General features: G+C 43.9%; 1 protein-coding gene across 4 annotated transcripts in view; it reads right to left on the reverse strand.

Moving 5' to 3' along the window:
- Positions 1–21,308, reverse strand: part of BMPER (BMP binding endothelial regulator) — a 254,725-nt gene that overhangs the window by 218,175 nt on the left and 15,242 nt on the right. For 3 of the 4 annotated variants that reach the window (XM_058724623.1, XM_058724624.1, XM_058724621.1), the window contains exon 3: positions 5,732–5,831. In XM_058724623.1, coding sequence (XP_058580606.1) covers positions 5,732–5,831 — 100 coding nt within the window. Of the gene's footprint in view, positions 1–5,731; positions 5,832–19,350; positions 20,980–21,308 lie in introns of those variants that run through there. The other variant, XM_058724622.1, reaches the window with a different exon arrangement.

Genomic DNA, 21,308 nt, shown 5'->3' on the forward strand with positions numbered 1-21,308 from the left:
TGTAACACTAACTCTCCCACGTTTCATCCATCACCTTTTAAAAAGGTCCTAAAAACTGTGAGCGGAATAGGAAAGGAGACTAGCCTTCCCTTTTTCGGAGGCCACTGAGTTATATTCTTTTCAACTGAACATTTGCACACCTCTCCCCATGGCACAAGGATTTCTTAAGAAACATACACACAAGGGCACAATAGTCACGACAAGCTGGTTCTCTTCTTAGCAAAAAACTGAAAGTCTAAACATCTATCAGTGGAGAGATGTTAAATAAATTACTGTACATGTATGCTATGGAATCCATGAACAGTTAAAAAGCATGAACTGGCATGGGAAAATTCCCAAGTCCTACTGTTGTTGAAATTTTTTTTTAAGTAAACTGTAAAAGATTATATACCACTTAATTCCATTTATGTAAAAATAAAACCAGACATACAAAATTAGATATATATGTACATATGTATGAATAAATATGTAATAAACTAAAAAATATCTGAGAAAGATCCAATGAGTTGATAATGGTTATTATTTCTGAGAAGAGTGGATTTTTGTAGTTCGAATAGGACTTTTTTTCCCTTTTGTTTAGTTTTTTTGGTATGATAATGTATTAACGCAAATTGAACTAAAGTGTAAATTATATAATTATGCTCAAAAGGGAAAGAGGAAGAGAGAAAAGTCCAAAGAGAAAACAGAAAGTCCCAACAATGATGGTAGGTGGTTAGTCAGTTCTTGAGGATCAAACTCCCCCTCATTTATTACACAATTGAACAACTGGGAAGGAGTTTTGATGTGCATTCACCAGCCCTTCAATATTTTAGTTACATTTTCTTGGTCATTAATCTATTTTACTTTATATCTGATACCATAACTGTAGTAATATAAAATTTCCAAATAAGAGGGGTACATAGAGTCAGAGAAACAAGATGGACTCACAGCTACAAAGGGCAAAGCAATTTTTTACCCCAAAGACGCACTGATTGAAGTAGATACCAACCAACACTCTACTAAACACGTGGTTTGCATTCCCTTATCCTCTTGTCCTTTCTTTATCTGGTACCAGTGGTTCTCAAGCTTCAGCCCCCATGAGACGCCCAGTGGAGACCTGGAAATGTAGAATCAGGGACCCGGGCCCAGGGACACAGCAGGCCTGCAAGCCTAATGGTGAGATCATAGTCTGTGCCCCACCTCCATCATCATCTAGTCCGTAACCTTGGACTAGTCACTAAGCGTCTCAGTGGTACCATTTTTTTCATCTTCAAAATGGGGTTATGACAGTACCTGTGAGGATTTAATGCCTGGCTCTGAGTAAAGATTACCTAGAGTAGCTGCTGCTATTTGAATAAAAAGAAAGATGATCCCAGTTCCTATTATTATTGCAGGGCAAGGCCCAGGAATCTACATTTAACAGGTGATCCTGTAGTCCATTGCATTTTGAGAATCACTGCTTATACTCACGATTCCTTCAGGTAAGAGAAAGGACAGACAAAAAACAATATTCAAGGGCAAGTCAAAGCAACTATCAAGCTTTCACTATTGCTTCACCCAGTTAGCAGTGCTAGATTTTGCCTTTCTGCATACCTGCTGGTAGAAAGGCTCTTCTAGAAGGGCTGTCTCTGCTGGGAAGCCTGGTAGACACACCCTCCACCTATCCCACCAGGTCAGATACATGCTGTGCTCATCTCTACAAGAGGCCTGACATCACTGTGACCTAATCTATCTGATGAGCAACTTCAGAATGAGCAGAAAGATGGTATCCTTGAACGTAAATGCCCTTCAAAATACAGAGGAATGAAGTCCATCAGTTCTCTGCTGACCATGTGTTAACTGATCCAAAACCAGAGGCTCCATTTCTTTGCTAAGAAAAACTAACTGCATATTATTCCCTGATCTGATCAAAATTATTTGACCCTGAGACAATATTGCCTAAACATCACTCTGCTCTGAAGTCAAGTATTATCGACAAAATTCTCATTAATATAATTCCTCACTGAATCACCCTCTTTGAGTAAGAAAAGTCAAAACCCCCAGTGTTAGCATGGAGGACGCTGGTTCAAAGAGGACTTCTGAGAAACACAGCTAGTTTTCTGTTGTTATTATTGTTTCTCCCCCTGCGTGAACGAATGGTGCAGAAGGGTTAAGGAGAGGTCCATCCAGATTCCTTTGGATGCCAAATCCAGCGTGGTCTGTGGGTTCACACTGACTTCTCCCTACCCAGGTAATGCTCCTCTTGATTCTCTCTTTCCAGTCATTTTTATTTCACTGTGTGTGCTCTTTGGTTTCAGCTGTTTGTCTTTCTTTCACCTTCCACAGTGCTCCAATTTAAGATACAACCTCAATGCCCAGAAATGGAGAACGACCAAGTGAATGTTGATAACCTTCCCATAACAGAATCTCATGTACCCATCAAGGGCAATATTTCCAAGTTAGTTGCAAAGATTTTATGCCCTGATTTTAAGTGGAAATCTTTTTTTTAATAATGCAACATAAGTAGTAAGCTATTAGCTAAACACTTTTACACAGGGAAAAATATGGAAAGAAATATACTAAATATTAACAATTGTAACTTCTGGTGGCGGGGTTATCAGTAAATTTATTTTCTGCTTTCCTACACTTTAAACTATTTTTCAAAGCTTCTTATATGAGCATATGTTACTACTCTGATCAGAAACACATAAATAAGCCAGTAGCTAAGAGCGAATACAATTGTTTCTCTTAAAATCCATGAGACAAATAGTGTGCGATGGAGTAGAAATAAAAAAAAATGAAGGGGGTGTCTCTAACATCAACCTCCAGAGCTTGAGAATTCTGATGCGTTCAAGAGTCTCTCTCATGAAGGATCACCTCAGGGCAGGTTGGGAATTTTGACCTCCCCCAAAAGGCTGACACTACTAACAGAAAGAGATCTCAGTATGCTGAATTCTCTAGTCTATTCTTGGGCCCAGTTTAATTTGAAGAACCTTATCTTCTTAAAGCTCAAAAAGAACATTCAAGAAATGGATTTGTTTTGGGTATCTCTTTCCCTTGGGACGGTAGGATAATCAGAGGGAAAAATGACCATAAAGGAAATAGCAGGACAATCAGAAAAGACGGTCATACACTACAGCCACAGAAAGTTCCCTGCTGTACCACAGTTAATGGGGAAACAAACCCAAAGCCTTGGACACGTTCCCTTGACACACGGTGCTTCCATCCTGTGGTATCTAACTGGCCTCTCATTGGCAAGGCAGCCTTATTAATCGCTGAAAGATGAAGACAGCAAATAAGCAGTTCAAAAAATAAAGAATGAATAGAGGAGCTTCTTTAAGGTGAAACAACAGTAACTTGGACACACACTGGCTCGCTAATGTGTTTTTCACTAGAATCGCTTTATCTGACCATCTGCTTGGGAGATTCCTAATAAATTACCATTTCAGGCCTCGCATTGATAGCTCTCAGAAGTCAAATGGGTAAAACATCTGACTCCCAACTTGTAAGAAGGCAATAGGTAAATGGTTGATACAAAAGGCTCTGAAAAAATATCATCCCAGCCCACTCACCCCTGCTCCAAAAAGGCTTCAGAAGGTATATTTTTATAGTCCAGTTACCAAATATTTAAACAGCACCTACTATACTGAAATTAACTGAGAAACGCTTACATGTCAGGCTGTGCTAAGCACTTTGAATGGACCTTCCCACTCAACTGCCTCCAACACAATTATTACCCCCATATATAGGAGGGAACTGGGGGAGAGATTCCATATCTTTACCTGCCTAAGTAGAGATGTTGGTGTATTCTTTTCTTGGGGCTACCATAATAAATTACCACAACCTTGGTGGCTTTAAACAACAGACATTTACTCTTTCACAGTTCTGGAGCCCAGGAGTCCAAAATCAGGGTGTTGGCAGGGCTGTGCTCCCTGTAAAGGCTTTGGGAAGAGCCCCTCCTTGCTTTCTCCTGCCTCCTAGTGTCTCCAGGTGCTCCTTGGCTTGTGGTAGCTTAACTCTAATCTCTCTCTGTTGGGTTTGATTTTGCTTTTTTAGTTTTTAATTTTTTAACTAAATAGTTTACTACAATAACTGTAGTTATTAACACACAATTGGGCATTAATTCTTGAAATGTGGATTTTACATAATAGTATCTTTTAAAAAGTTCACAGGATCTTTACTGAATATTGAGACTCATGGGTTGTCATTAAAAATGGCTGCAGACCGGGGCGCCTGGGTGGCTCAGTCGGTTGAGCGTCCGACTTCCGCCCAGGTCATGATCCCGCGGTTCATGGGTTCGAGCCCCACATTAGGCTCTGTGCTGACGGATCAGAACATGGAGCCTGCTTCAGATTCTGTGGGTCCTTCTCTCTCTGCCCCTCCCCCACTCTGTCTCTCTGTCTCCCAGAAATAAACATTAAAAAAAAAAAATGGCTTCAGAGGGTGGCTTGTGTGGCTTAGTTGGTTAAGCATCTGACTTTGGCTCAGGTCATGATCTCACAGTTTGTGGGTTCGAGCCCCACGTTGGGCTCTGTGCTGATAGCTCAGAACCTGGAGCCTGCTTCAGATTTTGTGTTTCCCTCTCTCTCCGCCCCTCCCCCACTCTCTCAAAAATAAATAAACATTTAAAAAAATTTAAAAAGTCAAACACCTATCCCCCTCCCCAGTAACAACTGAACGGGAGTCCCAGGGAACAGAGCACAGGCGTTTATATCTGCCTTTCCCATAATATGGTTGTCTTCTCTGTGTATCTGCCTGTCTCCACTCCCTGGTCTAAAGACACTTGTCATATTGGACTTGGGGCCACCCTCAGCCAGTATGACCTTATCTTAACTAATTATACTTCCAAAGGTCCTATTTCCAAATAAGGTCACATACTGAGGTTCCTAGTGGACATGAACTTTGGTAAACACTCCACAGCCCGGGACTGCTGGACTCTGGCATAGCAGTGTAACTCCAGAGCCCACATCCTGAGCCATGATGCTCTCGTTGCCTCTCGAGGGACCCCCTCTGTTAGGCACAAGGCGATGTCAGAGCATGACATGGCTCCCGTCCCCAAGGACTTACGAACGCAAACAAGGTGATGAAGGAGAAAAAGCACAGCCATGAAGAACGCATGTGGACTTCTGTGTGCCACAGAAACATAGACAATGTAGGCTGGGGGCCTTAAGCACAGGCAGCATGTGGACAGGTGGGGAGGAGAGACCTGAGCCGAGGCTAAGCGGCTACAGCAGGAACAGCATGTTCAAGAGAGAGTGCGTGCACTGGAGGGCCGTGGAAAATGAGGTTGGAGTAAGGATATGTTAGAGAGGCTTCCAAGGTGAGGGGAGCAACGTTGATTCATTTTTGAAGTTAAGAAAAAAATGAATAGGGATCAAAATGATAAAATTCGGGCTTACTCCTCTGGCAGAGGAAGGCAGGGTGAGCATGTAGCCAGGAGAAACCATGGAAACTTCTTGACAAAAGAAACAGTGCACATGTGAATACCAACATACATAGGCATCATGTCTGTAGCATCTCTGTCACACTTAAGCCACTTGCCTTCGAAAGGAAACCAAATATGCAGATGGCCACTCTTCTTTCTTCCCTCCATTAGAAGAGTCCCTATTACTACCAACCTCCCCAAACTCACACACATACACACACACTAGCTTCCCTCCCAACACCCACTTGCACCCCAGCCAAGAGCTGAGTGAAGAGGAAGGTGAGAAAAAGAGAAATAAAAATGCCCGAAGCGACGGCCAGAAGAGAAGGCGGCCAAGACATAAGTCACCTTTGCACCGCTCACAACAGGCTCCCCTCTGCTTGATGGCCAGGGCACAGTCTCTTGACAGCACTGGGCACTTCTCTCTCTTACAGGTCACTTCCTTGTTCTAGGCAAAAAGAGACAAGAGACATTTGAAAGCAACTCCAAACAGAATCCCCAGAAGCCTGACACAGGTTTTCCTAGCCTCCCTCTTCCTATCTTGCCTTCATCTTGGCAAGAACACTCACGAAAGCAAATAGGATTTCGCTCTCTCTGGAACAGAAATAGTCATCCAGAAACACAGAACTTTTGAGAAGGGCACACGAGAAGGGATGAAAAGTCCCTTCTTCAGAAACCAATGTAACCCAGATAACCGAACGCCGAGAGAAAAGCGTTCTCCCGCTCTGTTCTAAGGTTTCTCTTTAGTATACACTATAGGAACGATAATATTTGTGTAAATCATATTTTGCCCATTGGGCTACCTGGGCCAGGACTGCATCGTGAGAACAAAAATATTTGCACACAGCTGTCCAACAATCCTTAATAGTAGAGTGCATTAAAATGCAGCAATCTAAAGTTCCAACTCAAATAATGACAAAGTTGAGTATTGAATCAGCTCAGTTAGAGAAAAAATAATATTCCCCACGCCAAGCAGAGACACAGGCGTCAGTGTTTTATAGCCATGGGACAGCTGCATTATATTAGCACTTATGCTAATGAAGTGTGGTGAGCATTTGCATCTTCGGTTTTATCCTGAAAGGTTAGCTGTTAAAATGTCTCACAGAAGACCCAAACGTGACGTATATGCCTGTTTATACACAGACTGGATACACGTGCACCAAAAATACAATGTCACAAACCTCAACAAGATTTGAGCTTCAGTAAGTTTCTCCTATATGCTAGGCGCTATGGCTTTCATTCCTACTTAACTTCTGCGAGGTAAGCATTATTCATATCCCCAGTTGATAAACAAGAAAACTGCTGCTCAGAGAAGGTATATATATATGACCTGAGGAATCCATTCTTTCCCCCCCCCCCCGCCACCTTTTTGGTGTCTGTTATATGATAAGGTCCTTCACGGAGCTAACCTCATTTCCTCCCACAATCTGTGGTCCTCATCCTTAGCTGCAAACCAGGACCCTTGTGTGGTTCTTAACAAAGACGGCACTGTCTCCCACCCCCTGAAGCTCTGAGCTGATTGATCTGAGGATGAGACCTGGGTGCTTCCCGAGCTTCCCAGGTAATTCCAACGTGCAGCCACTCTACAGAGCACATTCTTGTTCCCAGTGAGGCTGAGATGGGTTTGGGAGCTGTCAGCAGTCCCTCAAGTGATGGTAGACCTATAATCTGAACCCAGGTGGCCCAGCTCCCAGCCCTCCAAAGCTCTTTCCCTCCCCCTCTCCTTCATAATGATGGCTGCATCAAGACTCACTGTAGGTCACAGCCCTTCAATTGATTCTCATAATTTTTCTCAAGTTACAAGCAAAATATATAGTATGGTCACAACTCAAATTTAAGAGGTATATTTTTTTTTCAATATATGAAATTTATTGTCAAATTGGTTTCCATACAACACCCAGTGCTCATCCCAAAAGGTGCCCTCCTCAATACCCATCACCCACCCTCCCCTCCCTCCCACCCCCCATCAACCCTCAGTTTGTTCTCAGTTTTTAAGCGTCTAAGAGGTATATTTTAAAATATTAATAGTGTCCCTCCACTACCACTGAAGTCATCATGAGCAATGATCAGGGATATATGCTGCCTGGCATCATTAACAGTGACTTCATTTGGCAAAGTGCAGTTCCCACAAGCCGCAGTTTGATACCGACCCTGCCCCCACCCCCACCCCAAGACTCTGGAAATGAACACACTTTCTAAGTAGAACTTCCGTTAGCACGGCTTATGCAAACCTGGCTGCAGCTTTAGGGAAGGGCCACCCCCAAGTGCATCTCCTCTCTGGAGGGGAAAGTCCTCAGGCATGGGGAGTTCAAAGCTCTAAGGGCGGTCAGAGTGGGTATGAGACACAATTCAGGGTCTGATAAATAGGAAGACCCACACTTTCTTAAATATAGGAATCCTTTGCTAAATTAGAAACCTGGGAGCCAGTCAAAATCCATAACAGGATCCCAAGATTCATAATAAATAGCTTGTAATTACAGTCCAGCACAAAAGTCATTCCAACCAGATGGTTTGTAGCTGCACATCTGGAATTTTTTTGTTGTTCTCTCTCTCTCCCTCTCTCTCTCTCTCGCACACACACACACACACCCCAAACCTAAACTTTAGCTCTACTTTTACTGCAGGATTTTCCCCCTTCTAATGACATTTGGAGTTTTTTCATATTCTACCAAGCCACCATATCTGATCATCTCCCTGGTGTCTGGTTGACAAGGATATGAAGCACATGCTTAGAATCGCAGGCCCTCGAAGAAAGCAAGAAAAACTACAGAGCATTGCTGGTCAGAGGCTGATTCCTCTGTCTCCTTAATTGAGTCCAGCAGCTACAGAGTAAATTTAAGCACAGGTTAATTAAGACCACTCGCTTTGCTGTCACTGATTTTGCGGCAAGACAAGAACGCTGGGCTGCAGCCGGCGGCTCTGGTGAGAAGCCGCACGCACGAAGCCACTCCTGCAGCAGCCCATCTCCGCTGGCTTCCTCATCCCCATGTGCGCCAAGTGTCCTCTGCCCTGATGCAAGGCCCTGGCTCGTTTGGCTCACTTCTTCACTCAAGAAGCCTTTTCTGATGCTGATTCATACTTACCAAACACATTCTGTGTACCGGGCTCTGTGCTAAGAATTTTATATGCATTATTTCACCCAAAAAAATCCACATCACCCGCATTTTACAGATGAGGAACCAAGGTTAAGAAACTTGCCCAGGGTCACATAAAAGTCAGATTTGGAATGCAAAGAGAGGTTTGTCTGACTCCAAAGGCAAACATTTAAGTGTTGCACTTTGCAACTTCCAGGCACTCAGGATACAGACAAGAACAAAACAATGTCCCGGCCCAGAAGCCCCAGGGGAGACTGGTGCCTTCCCAGTCGTTCCACACAAGTGAAGTGAGCTCTCTAACAGCAGCAGGATAACTCCACAGAGCTTTGTCATCACCAACCACGGGAAGGTGTACAAACACCAGCTGTTTTCTGGTAATGAGGACAATTCTAACCATTCTGTATATCTGATAGGTAGCTGTGCCTATATATCTCTGAAATCTAGACTGGCATCCCCAAACAGACTTCCCAGAGATTCCAGCTTGGGCTTGAATCTCTCCAAATCTAAGCAACAGACACAGTGGTAGAAAAGCACTGCAGGAAAATGTCAGAATGTTCTAAAAAACAGACCTCACCAGTGTTTAAGAGTAATAAGCCTTATCACATTTTTCATGCTCTGTCTCTGTCTCCTGGTGTTTATCACTTTCTAGGGTCAGCCTGCCTGTGATTTACCTGTTGTCAAAGGTATCTGCATTATTGCCTCCTTTCCAAAAGACTGAATATATCAAAACCCCAAACATACCTCTGGAGGCACATGAAATGAAGTGCCAACATGCAAAAATAGAAGGGGGGGCATAGAGAGTAAAAAAGAAAAAGTCTACATGGCTGGCAACAAAGCTCTATAAGGATGTGAGCCAAACCACAGCTCCAGCCACAGCCAAGTTCAAACAGGATTCCCGCAGCCAGCTTGTTGTGTCTGAAGTCTGCCACTAGATGGTAGCACAGAGTTCCATGGGCTTAGGAATTGGGACCATGAGACCCGGTAGTGGCTCCTGAACATTTTTCAGCGTCTGCTGTTGAGGGAAATGATCTCCCACTGCAGGGAAGTGGTGGTGGGGTTATAGAGAAGATAGCAGATCACCACTGGGAGATTTTCCTGTTTGCTTTCTGCAACTAGAAAAAAATGTTTTTTGAAATGCTTTTGTTCTCTTTCAAGCCAATGTCTTGATTTTTTTTTTTTCTCAGATTCTTCCGGGACCAATCCTATTATGAAATATGGAAAGTATTACCTGACCTTTCATTTATATTTTAAAAAATAATAATAAAATAGAAATCTGGAGAGGAAAACACAGCAGCTAATATGATGAGACCGATCAGGGAGAAAGGTCAACAGGCAGATACTCTATTTTTAGACTCTGAAACTGTACCTCAAATATCTTGAAATAAGAATAAAAACAAAAATATCCGGTGCCCCACCTGCTGAGACTCTACAGCCATATTAGGAAGCTGGCAGACCACCTGAGTGTCTTCCTAGAAGATGGCATTATTTCCCTTCAGTCCTTGTCTCTTATAAAACCAAACCCTGCCCTTGGGGGCAAACAGCTGTCATTTGGCAAACTACCAAATTCTAAGTGCCAGACCCTTTTGCAGAAAATCAAGAAGGTTGTGAAGTTGCAATACTTTTTTCTGACCGGATGAACAACACTCAATATGTCAATGAAGTCCACAGGCCAGGGAGTATCATAGAGGAGATAAAGAGGTAACTGACAGTGGCTGTCTTTCTTCCATTAGAAGCCCTGAAGACTATCCCTTCCTCCTACATATGTGCAACCCCCCCCGCCCCAACTCTGTCATTGAATCATGGCAGTCTTACTGGAGGAGGAGCTTCTAAGACTGTGTTGCCCTCCAGAATCCCCCTACCAAAATGCAAACGTCCATGGGAGTGGACCCATATTAACCCTGACTCATCTGTCCCCTTCATCAATAGCTACTGTCAGGGAACGGATGCCCAGCATGACAACTCTGACAAGTAAAGACACAGTGTAGTTCTAGAGCAGCCAAACTGAAGACTTGATATGTGTGCCATGGTACGCGGTGCTGTTGGAGCGAGGAGTCATGCTACAAGCTTCCTCTCTGTTCTCCAGAAACCTACAGTGTTGGAGGAAACAAGATGTCACACGTTAGCAGATCACACCAAAACTGCAGTGCAGCTTCTGGCACCAAGCGGGAATGTCACCTTGACTCAAAAGCCATCGTGGGCGGTGAGCACAGATAGGACATTTTGACCCCGAATCATTATTTTTCTCTGTGAGAAAAATGGTGTTTTGTTTTGTTTTGTTTTTTCTCAATGGTGTTTCACTACTCGAGAGTCTCAAGATTGATCACAGAGGAATTTGTTTTTAGGATTACAAATATCTTGTGTCAAGTTTCCCAAGGAGGAAGGTGATCCGACATCAGCACATGTATTCTCTGTGGAATTTCTAGTCTCCCCATGCATGAAGTTAAAGAAGTCAACTTTTCCTTGAAGTCCCCCGTTGTAACCCAAATCCAGCCCCAAAAGAGCCGAAGGGAACTTTATGGTACCTTTGAACGCAGGTCACAATTTCTCCTAGGCGATATTATAAAACTTCTCATAAACAGAAGAATAATACTTCAAGTTTACATAGAACTTTTCTTCTAAAGCGCTCAGCAGACATTATTTCATTAATCCTCACAGGTTTCTTAAGATTTGCAGATGGGGGAATGGTACACAATGAAGTTAAGTGTCTCAGGTCCCTCAAAGAGCTAGCGAGCAGTGGACCTGGGAACACAACCTGGTTCCCAGGCCTGGATTAAGGGACCAGCCAGGGAGGTTAGTTGCTAAGGCACAGCATTAAAATTTATGGGTGTATCATATTAGAATTAGGTTAGCTCCTACATGACTGTTGAGATTTTAGGAATAGATTAGTATGTAGCTGAGCTAGTCTGGAAATCTTCCGGAAAGAGGCCACCTGGGCCCAACACACAAGGTCTCTGGCCCTTTTATAAGGTAACCTGTCAAAGGCGCCGTGCAAGGGCTGGACCGGGACTTAGGCAAACAGACTGGATTGCAGAATGGAATGGTTCTAGAATTCAGAGATACAGGCAAAGGCTGAAAGAAAAGACCCAGAGTGGGCAGGTTCCATTGCTTGTCAGTGGGTTTGACAAATGGGACATAAAATACAGTGATTCTCTGGAACATACGGTCAGGGGAAATCCTTTCCAAGGGAGCATGAGCGCTCATAGAGGAGCCAACACAAGCCTGTACCTGCTCCAGCCTGTCTCCTTCGGACAAAATCTGTTCTTGATCTCTGAGACAATAATCACCAGGCGGGTGGGGGGGAACTGAGATAGTTCAGTGGTTGCCAGTGGCAATATTAAATTTGATTGATGATTTATTGTTTTAATTAAGCTTTTACTTGCTCGTCCTTTATTACTGATAGTACAATTGACTTCCCCATAATTCTTGCACAGAATGAGCTGGAAGAAAAAAAAGGGGTGGGGGAAATTTGGTCCACTACAAAGCTTTAGTTACAAGTATGAGTCTCTGAGCCATATCTCTCAGCTCAATGAAAATAGGAAGAAAAAAAAATGGAAAGAGAGAAAAAATTAACAAAACCATTTCAAAGGTGAGGAAAGGGCGATTAGTAAGGAAAATGACTCAAACTTCCCAGGCAAGAGAATGTTTCCCAAGATCTCTTTTCTTCCCCAATTGAGTGAGGTCAGTACAAGAGGTGGGAGGTGTCTGAGGTCAGTAGGAAAGGTGGCAGGTGTCGATGGCCCTTGCTTTTAATGTAAATTAGCATTTTCAGACCTTTCTGAACCCCCAACCTCCACCACTCTTTGCAAATTCCTTTAATAGCCAAAGCAAGAGAGCCGATCCATTGCTAACCAAACAATGAAGTGGCATATAGTTTTAAGGGCAGGGTGCTGAACTATTAAGAGTACCTGGCATTTATAGAAAATCTATTATTTGCCAGACTGTGCTGAGCATGTTTTGTGTATTATATCCTTTTTAACCTTTGCAACAAGTCTCAAGAAGGTACCAATTTACCCCTATTGTTTTCGATAAGAAAATTGAAGCACAGAGAGTTTTAAGGGCTTCCCTGGGTTTACACAGCTAGTCAGGGCAGAGATTCAAAGCCAGGACTCACTGATAGCGGTGTTGGTGATTAAATCACAATGCTACACAATTTGGTTCAAAGGCTAAGATGAGCCATCTCTCCCTTGTAGCTAGGAATTTAAATGTTTGCCTTTGTTAAGCACTCCTCATTTTCAGACCATTATAAACCTTAGTGGTTTATGGTTTCATTTTGAACACATGAATAAAAATAGTGCATTTTAAGATAGACAGATTAAGTCTCTGGCTTAAAACTCAAAACAAGCCTCAATTTCTGAGAGCCTGGTCATTTGCAAAACAGATCAGAACCTGGATCCTTAGCCTCCGAGCCCTGTCATTGCTTCCTCAATTTTAGCAGGAGGGTGTCTCTCCGGGAGGCTGGTAGCACCCGGAGGCCACACTTTTGGAGTCTTAAGGTAAAAATCCCTTGCAAGAACATATTTTTGGAGACTTAATGTGCAAGCATCTTGCAAGGACAACACAATTCACTGCACTACATCTGGGAGTGTTATTCTTTCTTCCTCCTGTCTAGGCTCAGCGAGCCTTTCCCCTGGAGACCTGGACCCTGGCAAATGCGGCCTTCCCCGGCCCTGCGAACAGTGCAAACTCTGAACAAAGCTGCCCTTGAAACTCAGCCATTTAAAAGACTTTATGAAGCCCACCGGGGCCCCCCGATTATTTTGCAACAAGTCATATCCCATGAAGAAATTCACTTCTCTGCAACACAAAACAGAGGGAGATTAAAGAAAAAGGCAGGAGGGGTAAGGGGGGGCTGGAGAAAAGAAGTAAGGCCCCCTGCTGTTCTGTCTGGCCAGAATCGTGTCTTTTAGTACCCATATCCTCTACAAAGACGATGTTCTGATGATATATGGCCCTAATACATCACTAAGTGACAGTGCTCTCCTGATATTGTACCTTGAAAATATGACACGTGCCAGAAGAAGCAACGGGGGATTAATAAGGAGGCCTTTTATATTTAACTTACCTAACATTTCAATTCTTTTTTAATGGGCCTTCGTTTGTTGGAAGGGATTGTTTTGGGTTCTATGCTGTTTAAGGATTTAGGTCTGGTGGTATTGTTTTTTTTTTTTTTTCTCCTCTTCAAGAAACCCTCAGAACAAAGAAACGCAGGCCATTAGAATGTCCCGGCTACTCACGCACAACTCTGATTTAAAACAGGGCAGTATCAGACAGCTCCTCATTCTTTTTAATCATATTTTGAAATAGAACCAAAACATTAGAGACGGCAGAACACAAAAGAAATAACCACCAAATAAAAATAGTAGCCCAAAGAAAGTAGCACTGCCTGGTTTTTATTACACCGTACGTCTTATAAGCGAGGGTCTGCGGGTAGCACCACGTTCGTGGAACTGTAATGGATGGGACACAAAGCAGCCGGTGACCTCGCACATCGGACCCTGCCACAGGCGCGGCTCTGACAACTCCAGCCCTCAGAAGCAGAAGGGAAAACCAGAAGATAGGCTGGTCCCCTTTTGCCAGGAGACGGGAGCCAAATATGTGAAGCGAGAGGAATAAATGTGGGCATCCTTCCTTAATTTTGCCCAAATTCTCAAGCCCGCTCCTCTCTCCTCCCCAGCCAACCAAAAGGGAATCAAACAGCTGGGACGTGGGATGTGGCCGGTGATACAGAGGAAATGTCTACAGATTCCGGACCAGGGGTGAGAGGGGGTGAAATCCTTCAAAGTAACGCAGCCTCCAGCACAAGCGGTCCAGCTGTCTCTCCCAGCACCTTTGATGATTTTACTTTGCTGTGCGCCCTTCAGCACATGAAGAATAATGAATCTGTTTCTTCCTCCACCCAAAAAGAAAACAAAGAAGAAAGGGGAGATGAAATTCTCTGAACATTTGTATGCATTTCTGGTGAGTTCTTTTACTCTCCAGATGATGGGAGGCCAAGTCCAACCACCAGCGACATCTATGATGCTGAGGGCACAAGCCGGGCTTCCTCCTCTCTGGGCAGTGGCGTGGAGGCTGCCCACTAGTTTGGCGGGAGTATTGGAGAGACTGAGGAGTGAAGGAGCTAAACATAATAATAAAGTTGGAGCACCTCCCACAGGAAAGGTTGCGATGTGCCGTCCAGGAAGGATGCGTGGAGAGATGATCGTGGCAGTGCCTCTTCTGACCCACCACCATGTATAAACCAGGCTCTCTGGCTAGACACGGAGGCTGAGAGGTCAACGGACCCTGTCAAGTATGCACATAGAGGATTCCCTGCCAAGAATGCAAACGTCCAAAGCGTAGAGATGGAGTGTCTTAGATCCCATTGGTGTCCTGCCGGGATGGTGGGAGGTGGCAGACCACCTCCTCTTGGGGCCAGCCCTGAAAGGTGTCCCCCTCGTCAGCACATGCCACTTCCTGCATCTTCCACAGTGGGTGGGACTCACCAGGTCCTCACATGCCCCTCATCCCTGTGGGTCAACAACGAGCCACGGAGCAGATTTTTCACAGAACAGAACAGAAGAGTTTTCTCAGGTTGCCCGTGAAAGCTTGTGCACTGTTGGGAGCTACAAAAATACCTGCTCTTGACAAGTAAATGGAGCTGACATCACAGGGAACACAGGCAGGGTGGAGGGGCTGCTCGCAGTCCATCTGTCATCTTGACAAAGTAACTTTCTGGTCACTAGTGAGACACTTTTAAAGACATCTGCACAATTGACCCTGACCACCAGCAATCACAGAGGCTTTCAAAGGGACCCCTGGGATGGCAGGCTGTAGAGCTGATTCCTACTGTCCTGCCTCTGAATAACGGTAAAGGCGGTGTGAGGCATTAGATGCTGGAAAGATCCCTGCTCCCGGATCGTCTTCCCATCCATACTGACTGCAGACAGTGTCCAGTTAGCCTGAGGAGCATCAGGCAGGAGAGCAAGGGGAAGCAAGGGCCCTCTAGCTGGCTGAAACTGGAAAAGCCAGCTCCAGACTTCCCATATGAAGGCAATTCTGTGAGCTAGGTTGGTCTGACTCATTCACCAGGGCCATTAGCAGCATGTTCCCTTCACCAAGGCTTTCCCAAGGGCCACATGCAGATGTCAGAAAGCACTGAAGAAGCCACAGATTTATTTCATAGGTTTAGAACGTAATTTTAATCCACGAGCTTTCATTTTCAAACTCATCAAACAATCAACAAATGTAAATTTTGTATATAATCCACATCAGATTAAGGTGTTACAGAGAAATGACTAGGTACCCACCAAACATTACATAAACTTGCTGCTAAAGGGATTCACAACATGTGCCCTTTTTACTGTTTGTTTTTATTTTTGAGAGAGAGAGAGAACAAACAGGGAGGGGCAGAGAGAGAGAGAGACAGAGACAGAGAGACAGAGACAGAGAATCCAAAGCAGGCTCCGTGCTGTCAGCACAGAGCCCGACGCAGGGCTTGAACTCACAAACCATGAGATCGTGACCTGACCCGAAGTTGGAAGCTTAACCGACTGAACCACCCAGGTGCCCCATGACCCATTTTTAAAAACAAAGGGCCAACCCTGATTACTACCCTTAATAGTTGATTTTTAAAAGAGTTTCACCATAAAACAGCTTGTTGAAGTCTTTAACATCTAAAATAAGATAAAACTGTCAACAGAAAACAAATGGCCTTTAGGAAATGTGACATCTTTGTTATAAACCTGGGTTTTTCTGTGGGTTAAACATTTGCACTGCAGAAGTCAAAACTATCTGACTAAAAATCTGTGAGTCTGGTTAATAAATATTTTTTGAGCCCCTGCTGTCGGCCAGGCACTGTGCCAGGTTTTGCTGGGAACAGAAAATATGAATCAGATACATCTTCTGCCCTAGAAGAGCTTACAGTCCAAGAGGGAGAGGGACCAGAGCATGAACACAGCAAAAGCACCTCGTATGTTGCAACACGAGTGGCCCATGGTGCTGTTCATGAGTTCAGAGGAGGGAAAGGTCAGTTTCAACCAAAGTCCACTGCCGCAATCTCCCTGAGATCATCCAACTCATCTTGGTTCCTTAGCTACTATGTGGGCCACTGAAGGAGACTAAAAAGTTTTGTTACACAGTTATCTCACTGAGACAGAATTTGACCGACATATGTCAGCACCTTGGGATGTGACAACCCACAAAAGGAATCTCCTTTGACGAGGACATCCCAGCACACTCCAACTTACGTGCAGCAACATGGCTCAGCATTGTGAGCCCTGGAACTGTCTGTTTTATGCATATCATGGGAAAATATTGTGTGCCACGTTATTCTTGCTCTAGGAAATTTTAAGATTTAGCACACTTTGCTGGTCTTGCATCTATAAAATGTTTTAGGCAAAATGTAAAATACCAACATATTGAATTTTGATTTAAATACCGAAACTAATACTTACAATGCTACCAAGTATAAGCAGTAATATATATTTTAAAAAACAGTTTTCTATAGGAAAAATTTTGTTTTATAATTATCATTGCTTATTATATATATCTTACTCTGATTATGTTATTGTTCATGGGACACAACTTTCCATCTTTTGGTATATTTGTACAATTTTCTTCTATCAGATTTGATACACAATGTAATGTGAACTCTGAAAAAGGCAAGTTATCATACAGAAAAAGCAGATTTACAGTAGAAATCAAATTTCATAATTTAATTTTGGTGGTTGGAATTAGCTAGATCTTCAAATTATTGAATCAAAAAATTAAACACAAATAGCAGATACTCATTTATCCGACAGATAAGCACTGTCCCGGGCCAGCACTGTCTCAGGCCCTGGGGGTACAGCGTGAATGGCAGAGCCCACATCCTCACGGAGCTGATATTCTAATTGGGAGACACACAGGAAGCAAATATCTGCCTGATAACAGGCACTGACAAGGACTTTGGAAACAATGAAGCAGGACAAGGGCACAGAAGGACGATGTGTACTGGGGAGAGAAAGACCCTCGATAAGGGAACATTTTTACCAGAGACCAGAGTGAGGGGATGAGAATGCGTAATATATTGGATAAGTGTGTTCCAGAGAGAACAAATACCCTTGCTGAGGGGGTGCTGGGTATCACCTGTGCTGGGAGCCAAGGATGGCTCTGATGGGGAGGGAAGGCCAGAGGCAGCATCAGGAGCCAGATCATGTAGGGCCTCGCAGACCACAGTTATATTTCAGACTGTGTTGTGAGTGAGATGAGAACCACCGGAGGGTTTTTCATAAATAAGTGAAATAATTGGATATGTACTTTTAAATGGTCACTGGTTGATAATATATTGTCCAGAGGCAAAAATGATAGTGGAGGTAGTCAGAAATTCTCAGATATATTTTCAAGGATTTGCTGTCAAGATTTGCTAATAGACTGCACATAGGCTGTAAGAAAAAGAAGAATTAAAAACCCCAGGGCTGACAGCCTGAGAAAATGCAGCAATGTAGCAGACCCTGCTGGCTGGAAAAGACTGGATTTGGGGGACAGGTGGGAGAAAGATCTCTGTCTGGGCCATTTTAACTTGGAGATGTTTCTGGGACATCCATGTGCACATTTGGATAGGAGTCTGCACTTGAAGGGTGAGAGAGCTGGGACCATAAATGTGGGAACTTCCAGTGTATGGATGGGTTTTAAGCCATGAATCTCTATGAAGTCACCAAGAAAAAAATGTAAACAGAGAAAGTATCTTGATTGGATCTTGGGGCCCTCCAATTTCTAATGTTTGAGAAGAGATGAAAGGCCCAGCAAAAACAAAAAAGGGCTAAGAAAGAATAGCCAAAGAAACAAAATTCTTATAAATCCCTCATACAAGTGCTAAGAGAATACTATACGCATAAGTGTTACTTACACACACACACACACACACACACACACACACACCTGTACAAAATCACTGGCTCAGATGATCACATTAATCCAGTGACCACCAGAGGTCACGTTCTCTCAGCACCTGCCACCATGCCAGATACCTGGGACCCAGAAACTTCAGGATGGAACTGTCTCTGTCAGTTGAGGCTCACAGAGATGTTGTCTTGGCCACTGCTGGGCGCTCCTTGCCCCTATTGCTAATCAACAGCGTGCCTGCCAAGCTACATCGCTGAGGGAATAGATGCAGTTTAGGAAAATTCTGACTCTCTAGAAGAGCCGAGAATGCCAGGGGAAAATTCTAGGACCAATATCCCCAACCAACAAGGCTCAGACCCACCAGAGCCTAGTAACCAAAGGCTAGTTGAGTATTAAGGAAGAGTGTGGGAGGCAGAGAATATTAACCCTTAGGAGTAATGGAAAGAAAAAGGGGGGAATCCTTTATTTAGAATTTTCCTTCTTGGTTATACTAAGACCTAGAGCCAAAACCCTGGGATGAATAGAGTCCACAGTCAGACCCTGCTTTCAATTTCTGATCCCAACAAATGTGGCTCTAAGCTGAGAGGGTGATCTCATCTACGGCAGGGTAACTAGGATAGAGGGATCTAGGGAAGAGGCCTGCACTCACAGGCAGCCACTGGCCAAGAAACAGGGAAGCCAACACCCCACAACCACTTTGGGGCTCACTCTGGAAGTAAGCAAGAGGCAGAGAGGCCAGCGGAGAAGCTAGAGCTAAAGATATGTTGCAACTTTGGGATGTGTACTCCTCTCTGTCCTTTCAACAAAGAATTTCCTTCCCACATGTTGGAAGGCTGTTAAAGTTCCCCTGGGCATTCTCTCCACCAGGCCAAATTGTATCAGCCCATCATCATTAGCGGAAAATATTTACTAAACCCCCACCTGGGCACTCGGCACTGCTCTAAGCTAGCCTTTTCGTTCTTCCTAGCTATCCTTTTCTTGACTCCTTAATCCTTATAGCAAATGGCCTACCTTCTGGCCTTCCACCGGCTCTTCCAACTCCACCAATGCCAGAGAGCTCCCCACTGGACACTCCATCCCTCAGATGTTTGGCCACCATGGTGTTGAGTGTAGGAGGAACAACCACCCCACTGTAATTTTGTTTGTACATTTCATTATCAGGCTGAAACCAAGAATTAGAAACTGAAACTGAGAAAAACAAGGCAGAAAACTTGAGGAGTGGTGACATCATGGAAATGCTGAGCTAATAACAGAGAGAGAAAATAACATGGTAAAAAATAATAAAGATGGAGATGATAAAGGTGAAACCCTGGAACAATGGAATGTCAGGCCAATTTAAAAAGAAAAAAATTTGTTAAGAATTCTCATTAAAAGTATGGGAAATAGTTTAGCAACGTGACCAGAATTAATGTGAAGGCAACATCTTGACTTTACATTCTCCCTGATTAAGGAAAGGAAAATGTGGGCAGAAATGGAGTGGCATAAAGAGAGAGAAAAGAACTAAAATTTCCCAGAATAGTTCTGTTCTGGATGAGGAAGGTACCTGCTGGATGGAAATTGTTAGCAGAAGGAAACAGCTTCTATTATGGAGGTTTGGGAATGGAAGGGCTGGGGCGTCTCTAAACCCCACCTCACCTGGCCCTCAACTCTTTATCGATTGCCTGTTTCCTCCAGATGCTGCAGGATCCCAGCAAATCAGTCTGTAAAGCCTGGCTGTTTTGTCAAATTGCTACATCTAGTTGGCTCATGTTGAAGAAGCAACAAACATACGCCACATCAGCTTCATCGTGCAGCTGCTGCCCATCACAGAGAGACCACAGAAAACAGAGTGTGTCCCTGTGAGAATCCATCACACGAAAGGGCTGGCAGCAGCCCAGAGGGTCAGCCTGCCCCACCCAAAGGCGCCAGTCAGGGCTCTACCTAACTGGACCACAAGGACTGTTAAAAACCTAATCCTTGGGGAAGTTATTTGCTGGGTCTCACTCATCCCCTCGGGGTGCTTTCTCAACCCTTGTGGTCAGGAAACATTCTCTGATTGATAACTCTATGGAGTCAACCCGGGATGGCCCAGGATTCCTGTCCTTGAATCACAGTCCCAACTCTCGCTCATTTGCAGGGTGAGCTTTGTCTTGCTTCACTTTTCTGGGCCTTAATTATCTCACCTGGGAAACAGGTTTCTTGAGAAAACCTGCGCTACCTCAGAAATGAAGTCTGGCTTTGAGGAAAATGAAGATCAGGCTACCCCCCCCCAATTTACAAACACAGTATTTATTCATAAAACAGTTGTTAAGAGGTGCTATTCTAGATGCTTTGAGTGGGAGAAGTCAGACACTATTCCTGCCCTGAAGAAGCTTGAAGTCCAGCAGGAGAGACGGCCATGAAAAGAATTAATAAAACTTCAGGGTAGGCAGGAGTAAGGGTTATAATACAAGTGACCAACATAAGTCTTCAAAGAACAAATGACTCATTTTGATTGGGTGACAAAAGGAGGCTTAAGAGATGAAAGGACATGGGGTGCCTGGGTGGCTCAGTCAGTAAAGCATCCAACTTCGACTCAGGTCATGATCTCACAGTTCATGGGTTCGAGCCCCACATCAGGCTCTGGGCTGACAGCTCAGAGCCTGGAGCCTGCTTTGGATTCTATGTCTCCCCCTCTCTCTCTACCCCTCCCCTGCTCAGGTGCTCTCTCTCTCTTTCAAAAATAAAATAAAACATGAAAAAATTAAAAAAGAAAAAAGAGATGAAAAGACATGAAGAGAAAAAGAGGCACTTCAGCAAATACCATTAGCGTGCAAGATGACTGCATGAAAGGCCCACAAAAATAATATTCTGTAAATGAGAGATGACCTATTGTTAAGCTTTGTACCAAAAAGAGAACTTCAATTGTAACCTATCCCCTGTTTAACGTGTTGCTTCATTGGGGGATTTACCTATATTTATGTTTATATTTATACATCCTTCCCTTTCCG

Source organism: Neofelis nebulosa, chromosome 4 (genome assembly GCF_028018385.1).
Source record: "Neofelis nebulosa isolate mNeoNeb1 chromosome 4, mNeoNeb1.pri, whole genome shotgun sequence".
Lineage (NCBI taxonomy): Eukaryota > Metazoa > Chordata > Mammalia > Carnivora > Felidae > Neofelis > Neofelis nebulosa.